At 41.4% G+C, this 10,834-nt stretch overlaps 2 protein-coding genes across 2 annotated transcripts; one reads left to right on the top strand and one right to left on the bottom strand.

The window, feature by feature from the left end:
* Positions 1 to 822: 822 nt before the first annotated feature.
* Positions 823 to 6,913, bottom strand: LOC135550272 (ras-related protein Rab-39B). Its single transcript, XM_064980930.1, has 3 exons — positions 6,626 to 6,913; positions 5,367 to 5,593; positions 823 to 5,060 (listed from the first exon to the last, which is right to left on the bottom strand). The coding sequence occupies exons 2-3, from the start codon at positions 5,579 to 5,581 to the stop codon at positions 4,634 to 4,636; spliced, it is 642 nt and encodes a 213-aa protein (XP_064837002.1). The 5' UTR covers positions 5,582 to 5,593; positions 6,626 to 6,913; the 3' UTR covers positions 823 to 4,633.
* A 164-nt stretch (positions 6,914 to 7,077) lies between these two features.
* LOC135550273 (ras-related protein Rab-38-like) lies at positions 7,078 to 10,704 on the top strand. The gene is made up of 3 exons (XM_064980931.1): positions 7,078 to 7,881; positions 8,445 to 8,713; positions 9,974 to 10,704. Exons 1-3 carry the CDS (start codon positions 7,689 to 7,691, stop codon positions 10,133 to 10,135), a joined length of 624 nt encoding a protein of 207 aa, XP_064837003.1. The 5' UTR covers positions 7,078 to 7,688; the 3' UTR covers positions 10,136 to 10,704.
* Positions 10,705 to 10,834: the final 130 nt, after the last annotated feature.

The raw sequence follows: 10,834 nt of genomic DNA, 5'->3' as shown, positions 1-10,834 counted from the left end.
GCAGAAATATGGACATGGGGGGCCCTTGAAGCAAAGGGGTTCATAGCTTACCGAAAAGTTTTAATAAGGTGGGTGGAAACTGGCATTGAGGAAGAAAACTGCTTAGGAGGTACTAAGGGTTGAGGTTGGAAGTCTTAATGGTAAGATAAAGCACATGCCTGAGTCTAATACACTGTAAAAAAAAAAAAAAAAAAAAAGGTGGGAAGAAGCTGTTGTTCTGCAGTGCATTTACTGATTGGAATGATAACAAATTACACTTTGGTTCATTCAACCTATTCTATCAAATTTCCCTGAAATCAAATAACAAAAATTTGACATCCCAAAAAATTATTGAATGAAAGTTCTAAATTGCTTTCAACACCTCATGAGCGAGTGCATGTGCATTGAATAGCGGTGGGGCAATGTAGCGGCGGCAGCCTATCAATAGCGCTGGAGGTATAGCTTATTGGGGGGCGTGGCTTTCAGTGAGTTATTTTTGCCCACCTGTGAGAGTAAATGTCGTTCCTGTTAATGTGGTCTATTGTATCTGTTAGTGAAACTCAAACTCGTACACTGACAGCATCTGTAATGATATTTGCATGAGTGCATATGGTACTAAAGAGCCTGTTAAGGTTTCTATGTTAAGGTAGCTAATTCTTGGTTATGATATTGTGGCTACTAAATGTATAAAGAATATGTTTGGAAACATTATTTCAAGTTATCGAACCAACTTAATTTCAAAATGTACAGGGAATTGATTTAATTGGATTTGGATAGGTAATTCCAAATTAAAAAGTGAACTTGGAACAATATGAAAGAAATTGGTTACATTTACATGAAATATGAGTTTGTATTTGTTATTTATTAGGTTTAACCGAAAGGGGGAAAGTAAGTTGAATTAAAAAAAAAAATACATTGCAACTTCAAATATAGGTTTGGTAATAATGAAATAAAACTGTCGTCATTGAATCATATACAGTCATATGAAAAAGTTTGGGCACCCCTCTGAGGCTGCATAATAATTTACTCTGTCGTCACAGAAAATGATCACAGAGGCATGCCATTCATTTTCTAATAAAAGCTGAGTACTGGGGTATTGTCCAGACAAAGATTTTTAGTGTAGAAATATTAAGTTGTATGAAATTAAATCAGATGTGAAAAATAGGCTAAGCAAAAATGTGGGCACCCTTGTCATTCTGTTTGAATACCTGTAACTACTTTGCACTGATTAATTGGAACACACAATTGGTTTGGTGAGCTCATTAAGCCTTGAATTTCATAGACAAGTGCATCCAATCATGAGAAAAGGTATTTAAGGTGGCCGATTGCAAGTTGTTGTTCTCTTTGACTCTCCTCTGAAGAGTGGCAACATGGCGGCCTCAAAACAACTCTCAAATGACCTGAAAACAAAGATTGTTCAACATTATGGTTTAGAGGAAGGCTAAAAAAAAAGCTATCGCAGAGATTTAAGCTGTCAGTGTCCCCTGTGAGGAACATAGTGACGAAATGGAAGACCACAGGCACAGTTCATGTTAAGGCCAGAAGTGGCAGGCCAAGTAGAATATCGGAGAGGCAAAGGCGAAGGATGGTGAGAACGGTCAAAAACAGCCCACAGACCACCTCCAAAGACCTACAACATCATCTTGCTGCAGATGGTGTCACTGAGCATCGTTCAACAATTCAGCGCACTTTGCACAAGGAGAAGTTGTATGGGAGAGTGATGCAGAAGAAGCCTTCTCTGCACACGCCACAAACAGAGTCGCTTGAGGTATGCAAACGCACATTTGGACAAGCCAGCTTCATTTTGGAATAAGGTGCTGTGGACTGATGAAACAAAGATTGATTTATTTGGTCATAACAAGGGACGTTATGCATGGCGGCAAACGAACACAGCGTTCCAAGAAAAACACTTGCTACCCACAGTAAATTTGGTGGGGGTTCCATCATGCTGTGGGGCTGTGGCCAGTGCCGGTACTGGGAATCTTGTTAAAGTTGAGGGTCACATGGATTCCACTCAATATCAGCAGATTCTTGGGAATAATATTGAAGAATCAGTCACAAAGTTGAAGTTACGCCGGGACTGGATATTTCAACAAGACAATGACCCAAAACACTGCTCAAAATCCTCCAGGGCATTTATGCAGAGGAACAAGTACAATGTTCTGGAATGGCCATCCCAGTCCCCAGACCTGAATATCTTTGAGAATCTGTGGGATGATTTGAAGCAGGCTGTCCATGCTCAGCAACCATCAAACCTGACTGAACTGGAGATGTTTTGTAAGGAGGAATGGTCCATAATACCTTCATCCAGAATCCATACACTCATTAGAGGCTATGGGAAGCGTCTAGAGGCTCTACTAAATATGAATGTGATTTTTCTATTGAGGTGCCCAAATTTATGCACCTGTCTAATTTTGTTTTGATGCATATTGCACATTTTCTGTTAATAAACCTCATTTCACTACTGAAATATTACTGTGTCCATCAGTTATTTGATAGATCAAAATGAAATTGCTGATCCAAACACCCAAATGGAAATTGTCAGGGGTGCCCAAACTTTTTCATATGACTGTATTTGGTTTCAACAAATGTGTTGTTTTTCAATTGAGAAACCCTAACTTAGTTACTTGTAACCAGTTGGAGTAATTTTTTTAGGTTGATCCAAAAAAGTCCTTTTTAAATATATATATTTTTTTACAGTGTAGGGCGGGAAGAAATATCGGACATGTTGCGTTATGCAGAATGTTGCTTATAATCGTGTTAAAACTACAAGCATACGACCATACAGTATGAAGGTCTTAAGACACTAAAGGCAAACAACCCTAGTGCAGCCGACCCCATTTAAAGCTTCAGTGTTCATCAGGAGGCATATGGGTAGATGTCAATGTTTAAGGGGTGGGCGTACAGTTTAAGCCAACGGAGTACATAAAACGGCTTTCTCATGAGACACATTCTCTGTAATGATTATGATCGATGGACAGGGTAGCTAAAAGGGGTGATGATGTTGTACATCTACCTTCTGTCACCAACTGTGCATTTAATATGAGCAACGAGGACGCAAACCGCAATAAAAACATTGATGTTAGGCATTTCACAGTGCATACCCACACTCAACGGTACAAATTCCCTGTGGATACTCATATAGAAGCACAGTTGGCAACTGAATCGGTACACACAAACGTTGGTTCCATCTTATCTATGATCAAAGGGATGATGGCAATGATGTGTTCTCAGGTTGTTCATTTGTCTGGTGGTGCCATCGGAGGCATTGCACACTGCAGTGTGCCATTCCCCGCATGCCCACGCAGTGCTAATACAACACATGCTTCCCTCTGTGAATTGGATCTTTCCATAGAGAGGGTTTAAAGAGCAGAGCTAGATTTGGTGTCCCCTTGTATTGCACACACCAGCCAGCAACAGACTAGGGAGGTTAGGTGACCTCCCGAAAGTTGTGTGAGCGCTCCAGACTCCAGGAGAGACTTGAGTTTGAGGTGTGTTCCTTCCGTAAGGGCACAAGATGAGGCATAACTACAGAGAGGAAAATCTCACCATAAAGCAGGGGATTTCTTTTCTTTCAAGTGCATCTAAGAGGTAAGACAGAGGCGAGGAAGGTTACTTTGGCAATTGGGTCGTTCCACCAATTTGGTGCCTTTTGAGAAGTGTAACTTGGTACATTTTTTTTGGGGGGGGGGGGGTTTCACCTAATTTTAACATTCTGTCATAATGTGACAGCACATGTTCAACTTCATAAAAAAAGTGTTCCCATTCCTATAGCAATGGCCTATTAAGTGCCAAATAGGGTTGACCATAACAGGGTTGACCATAACAGGGTTGACCATAACAGGGTTGACGATTTCATCTGAAACCAGCCATCAATCCCCTTGTGTAGGGGCAATAGAAGCTTGTTGTGTGCACAAGGATTAGCAATTGAATGCGAGCTTCACCCCCCCCCCAAAAGAAAATATATTTCTGGCCTGTCTATCTATGGGTAACAGGGTTGATGTGTTGTGCTCAACCCGCTCAGTTTTCCACCACAAAACACCAGAAAATGGCCCAAAATTGTAGAACCAGCTCACCTGCTTTTACTCTATGATTTCGCTATTAGGATGTTCAATGTTTCTTTAAAATAAATATATATATATATATATATATTAAAAGGAATAGCTTCACCATATTAAAACGGGAGTTCAGTTGACCTTAAAATGAGGGACGGACATAAATTAATTACTAATCACATGAAATGAATAATAATCTTCAGAAATAACTTTGACAAAGCAACAAAAAAATGGTACTTTGAGAAATGTCGGGATTAAGTGGGTTAAAATCCTCCTAGAGGAGACACGGGGTTGAGAGAAGGACATGTCAAAATGCAACAAGCTATTCAAATTCAATATTGGTGCACAATTTCTACTTAAAATATCCAAGGGACACAAAAGGCACTCTTTTCATGGAACGACCCACATCGCTTTGTCCATTTTTGCTCCAGTGGTAGACTAGAGCTGATATGGCCTTCCAGTATTCAGGATAGGAGTGAGAGAGCCAAATAAATGCCAGGTGATAAGACAGGGAGCTAATGGGTCATAATGTTACAGGAATACATGGGCTGAGCGAGGGGGGGGGGGGGGGGGTAAAGCCAACTGGACAGACAGGACATTCAGCAGAGGCACCGGCGGTCACTCTTGGTGACCTCTTCTGAGGAGTGCACCACATTGGGCACAAAGCCACTCTTCACCCCCTCCCAACCCTCCTGGATGTTGATGTCACCGCTCTTCACGAGCTCAAAGATGTCCTGCGTTAGCTCAGTGAAGGCCTTTTCCACGTTGATGGCGTCGCGAGCCGATGTCTCCACATAGCGCATGCCATAGGCACCTGCTAGCTTCTCAGCCTCCTGCTGGCTCACCTGCCTCTGGGACTCCAGGTCACACTTGTGACCCACCAACAGGAAGACGATACTGTGAGGTTGGACATGACTGCGGGCCTCCTCCAGCCACTCATGCACATTCTGGAAGGAGCGACGGTTGGTGATGTCAAACAGCAGTAGCCCACCAACAGAGTTGCGGTAGTACGCCCTGGTAATAGACCTAGAGAGGGTTGAGGGGGTTAAGCAAAGAAGAGAGAGAGAATTGAAAGAAATTGTAAATATACTTATTGAGAAGTGGGGAAATGGAAAAACAAAGGATGTGACAGGGAAGTGGTGAGGTTCAAACATCAAGACAACGAAAGGCTCCGAGATGAATAATACAGAGATCTAAATTCTATATTGTTATAACAATAATATTGACAGATGACTATCAACAACAACAAAAAACGTGATTTGTTGAAAGACAAATGATTTCGTCTTTACAATGGAAGATTTAAAAAAGGAAAATACAATCTAAAAACGTAACCTGAATCGCTCTTGTCCAGCAGTGTCCCAGATTTGAAGTTTAATGCGTTTCCCTGGCTCTATTTCCACTAGCCTTGAGAAGAAGTCTACACCGACTGTGGGGTCGGACACCTGCGCAAAGCGTCCCTCGGTGAATCGCCGGATCAGGCACGACTTTCCTACTGTCGAGTCCCCAATGACGATAAGTCGAAACTGGTACAGCCATATCGCTTCCATATCTCACAGAATCTATGGCACAAAAAAACGAATTGTAAATAGCCTCTAATCAACCTATAATCAAGTAGACTAGCTTAAATCTAGACTCCTTCGTATCTACAGTACATACATTAATGATCGCCTATATACCCACTGATTCTTGAAGAATATCACTTAAACAGTATATTTATCATGAGCTTAGTTCAACTGGTGTAAGCTTCCACTGGGCACAGACGTCAATTCAACGTATATTCGTTGAAATGACGTGGAAACAACGTTGATTCACCAGTGTGTGTCCAGTGGGTTGTTTTACTCCAATGTTTTGTTTGACTCCAATTTTTGTAAACATTGTTTACAAAGTGTTATCCTTATCGGCCTATTTTTTAATGTAGTTCTGTGATGGGCCTGACAATTTTTTCGCGGCCTATTCGTGATGATGATGTGTGCGCAACATCCAAAATCGACATGAGTGGTGCTAAGAACTATTAAATGTAGAATTTCAATAGCCTACTGTGGACGGACTAATTGCGTATTCTTGAAAAACAGTAGTCTGCCTGCCCATTACAATGAGGGAAAGGCCGCTCCTCTTTCCATTGTAAATGCACAGACAGCTCTTGCAAAATAACACTTGTGTATTCAGCTCCCATAGAAACACCGTTGGTTCTTAACTCGTATATTCAGCTCCCATAGAAACACCGTTGTTTCTTAACTCGTATATTCAGCTCTCATAGAAACACCGTTGGTGCAAAGCCAATCAAGTGCAATAACATATATTTTTAAATTACAAACTAAATTAAAAGGTCAGTTATGCACATTTGTATAGACAAACAATAGGCTACATATTGAATACTCATGTCACCCGTGTCAAAATTTGGAAAGGTGTTAGGTCTGGGCTACATAAGTCTGATATTTTACAATAAGCCATCTTAATTTAAAACACATTCAACTGATCTTCTTTCCGCCCTTCATAGATCGAGTTACAACGGTCTTCTCTATGGCAATGCCATATTAATCCATAATAAACACAACATCGGCATGTAGGTCTACAACCTTATGTTAAATTACCTTGTTGGATGGGCGATCAACGCCTGGCAATAGCAAACCCCATGATCTTGAGAAATATTTTCTCTCGAAGATGCTCTCTGAAACAGTGATCCCAGGAGGCCTAGTCAAACACCAAGAGTAATCCGCAAATAGGCCTTGTCCTAGGCTATCATTTTATTTAATTCTACACTGAGATTTGTTACTATACTGGCGAGTTTCATGTGAAATAGGCTAATGGCCGTCTTTAAAACTTGTCGATGGTTTCATTTTATGGTAATTCCATGTTTAAAGATGGAGAGATATTTTTTGAAAATCCGCTGATGAAATGGCAGTAACAACAGCATCACATAGCGCGACTCATCCCTCATCAGCACCATTACCGTAAGAACCCAGACAGCAACGCATAAAAAATGTCTCCGCAATTACGCGCTGCTCTCCATAGAGGGTGCTACACCGGGTGCTATAAAGGGACATTTAAATGTAGTTTTTTTTTCGTAGATTAGATTCGGGTTATCTTTGTGGGCTATTGTGTAGCCTAATGTCCCCGAATGATTAAATAGCTTGTGCGCGAATCCTACTCTGAAGTAGACCTACAGTAGGCTATTGCAGGGTAGAAGATAATGGGTGTGGCTGAGTCTTGGCAGCTTTCAAATGTTTTGGTATCATGACATCGTGTAGCAAACTGGTCTCGAAGCGACTGAAGGGAGAGAAACTCATTGCGGGGGTGTTAGAGCTATGGAGTAGACTTTCTTTTGAGGAGAAAGTTGGCCTATGCTGAAAATATTATAAGATTAAAAGTTATCATTTCATGTTGGCTACGGTGGATGGAATCAAATTGGATTACATAATTTGCTTGACTTCATCCTTTGGATATGAAGGCATAATTTCGTAAGGGTGGACGGTGACATAAGCCTACAGTCAACATTCAATGTTCTATATTGGAAACACTTGAAAAAAATGTAGGCTGTAGTTGGAACGGAATTAGTATTACATCATAATCTGTCTTTTAGAAAGCCATCATCACTGGCAAATAGTGAATCCTGTGGTGGTGCGTTTTGAATGGGCTGTTGTACAAAGTCAGACCATGCCGCAGGAGCATTTGTTCAAAGTTCTCGTTATAGGCGACCTTGGGGTCGGGAAAACGTCAATCATCAAGCGTTATGTCCATCAGATCTTTTCTCAACATTATCGCGCAACTATTGGTGTCGATTTTGCGCTCAAAGTTCTGCACTGGAACAGTGACACCGTTATACGACTACAGCTTTGGGATATTGCCGGTATGTCTTAACCAGTCCATTTGACATTGATATTTGACTTTGATATTTGACTTTATATATCCATTCATTGTAATACCAGTGGTTTGGACGATTCGTCAGACTTTATTCATGTTTAGCATTTAGCGTAAAATCACATTGATGTTTTCAACAACTCAACAGGCTTATCAATGAATTAACACACTCTATGAGACTTATATTTGGTTTTATCCATAGATAGCCAATGTTACATTAATCATCCTAATGAATAGTGTAAAGTATTTCTCCCTATGGTATTTCATGTGCACTGTGGAGGAATGTTGTCTTGTGTTGGGCTCAGCTGGTGTCATGCTCATATTAGAGAGTCACATGAGCACTGCAGTTATTGCCAGGAATCTCTCTCTCTCTCTCTCTCTCTCTCTCTCTCCCTCTCTCTGTAATATGAAAAACCTGACCAGTTTTTGGATCATGCCAAGTCATAATGCAATATAATTAGATAGTTAAATACATATAATTCAAGTATAGATAGACCAGTGCTGTGTGCCTCTGACTCTGATGTGTGCTGTTCTTGTATTTGTTTGTCCCAGGACAAGAACGCTATGGAAATATGACTCGTGTGTATTATCGGGAGGCCGTGGGAGCTCTGGTGGTGTTTGACGTGACCCGCGCCTCCACATTTGATGCCGTGCTCAAGTGGAAGGACGATCTGGACTCTAAGGTCACCCTGAGTCATGGCAAACTAGTCCCAGCTGTGCTGCTGGCCAACAAGTCCGATCAAGTCTGCTCCCAGCAGCCCAGACTAGACACATTCTGTCGGGAAAATGGATTTGTGGGATGGTTTGAGACCTCAGCCAAGGTGAGGAAGAGAGATGCTGACGCTTGTGTACTGTAATCATAGCTTCTCCCAACTGACGCATGTGGGCTGCTTCATGGCTGGCTAGAAAGTCTAGGGTTGCCCTAAAAAAACATCATGTCTGATCACTTGGAGTGTGTGTGTGTGCATGTGACCGACAAGCCTCACAATCTCAATGATTCTAAATACATTCCACCGACTCGTGCTGGGTAATATTTTGACTGCTAACATTTGACAGTCTTGCCCCTATGGAAGATCACTATGTAGTATGGTATCACTAATTTTTGGGGCTCCCGAGTGGCGCAGCAGTCTAGGGCACTGCATCTCAGTGCAAGAGGCGTCACTACAGTCCCTGGTTTGAAGCTAGGTTGCATCATATCCGGCCGTGACTGGGCGGTGCACAATTGGCCCAGCGTCGTCCGGGTTTGGCCGGGGTAGGCCGTCATTGTAAAGAAGAATTTGTTCCTAAGATCAGTGTCGTGTTTTATAAGATGACCACTTCCTCTCTTTTACAGCTGACATTCCTTTCCTCCTTCAACATGTTTCCTTTAAGTGTGTTACGTTGCCTGGTTAAAGAAAGGTTAAATAATAATAAAACAAATGAAATTATAAAGAGCATACGTTTGACAACAGCCTTTGATCGTCAGCTTGGGTTACTTTAAAGTGTTCAATGAAATGCAATCACACTCGGCTGATAAATACATGAGATCAGTTGGAATGAAATGGTAGCATAAGGACTACATGCTAATTAGCCAAGGGGAATGTGAACAGGAACATGTGAAATGGTCCAGAAGGCTGTGAAAGGTGTGTTCCCTTCTCACAGACTGAACCTGAGAGGAAGGGGACACTCACAGCCACTCTCTAATGAGTTACCCAGTTGGGTGTGAAGGCTGATTGGGTGAATATGTCACTTACATTCATTTATTTGTATTATTTTACCTTTATTTATTTAGGCAAGTCAGGTAAGAACAAATGCTCATTTTGGGTTGTTCTGCCTGTTCAGGGGCAGAACGACAGATTTGTACCTTGTCAGCTCGGGGGTTTGTACTTGCAACCTTCCGGTTACTATTCCAACGCTCTAACCACTAGGCTACCCTGCAGCCCCATAATAATGATGGAAGATTAGCAACATCCTTCTGCCTGAGGTAAGAGGATTTTGAATCCTGAGCAGATCTGGCCAGGGAATACTTCCCATCTGAGATCATTCTAAGGTCTATTTGTCATTTAGCTGTACATAATTGTGTCTTCTGTTTCATCTTGTAGGAGAGCACTAACATTGAAGCGGCAGCGAGATGTCTGGTTGAACATATCCTGGCCAATGAAGAGAGTACAGTCTTGGATTCAGACCCAGATGTGCAGGTTCTGCCTGGGTTCAACAGCAGTGTTAAAGAAAGAGTTCGCTGTGGATCATGTAACAAATTCTGACCCATCAAAGAGAATGGAGAAAGAGGAAGATATTCAAGGGTCTGTACGTGTCTCTCTGTAGTCTGTCGGACCGGTCCAATTAAAGAACATCTTCAAGAGAAGCTGAGAGGGGCCATGGGAAAAAATATGTTATGAGAGAGATGTGGTGTATTTCTCTATGTGGATTTATGATCATGTTTGTGTGAGAAATTGTAAAATAATAATATAATGAGTGGAATATTTTTCTATTCACAAGAAATACATTATTGTAACTTCTTGGTGTGAACCACCTCTCTACATTGTGAAAGCAGGGCTCCCCCTCATTTCAGTCCCTCAGACAACTAAATGACAAAGCAGAGAATATCAGCAACGAGATGACACACATTATGACGTCTACAGTTGTATAACCAAGGATGTATGACCGTGTGATATAAAGATGTTGTTTGATTGACATCAGACTGATACAAAAGGGGTGTTTCTGTTTATAGGAGAGGGACAACACTGCCACAGTGCCTCGGTGTACCTATAATGTACATGCAGTGTAGGCCTATAGCTTTAACTTCATTAAAATGGCTTTGATGTGGGGTTCAGCAGAGTTGTCTTGTCCATTTTTGTAGCCTATTTTGACCATGTCAGTTGTCCAACATAGCATGTTAATGCAACATTGTTACTATGTCATTATATTATATTATTCCTACACAGGTATAAAAGGATAGCATG

The sequence above is a fragment of the Oncorhynchus masou genome, chromosome 12 (assembly GCF_036934945.1).
Source record: "Oncorhynchus masou masou isolate Uvic2021 chromosome 12, UVic_Omas_1.1, whole genome shotgun sequence".
Taxonomy (NCBI): domain Eukaryota; kingdom Metazoa; phylum Chordata; class Actinopteri; order Salmoniformes; family Salmonidae; genus Oncorhynchus; species Oncorhynchus masou.
Note: the sequence above shows the minus strand (reverse complement) of the source record. Positions and strands in the feature narration are given on the sequence as shown.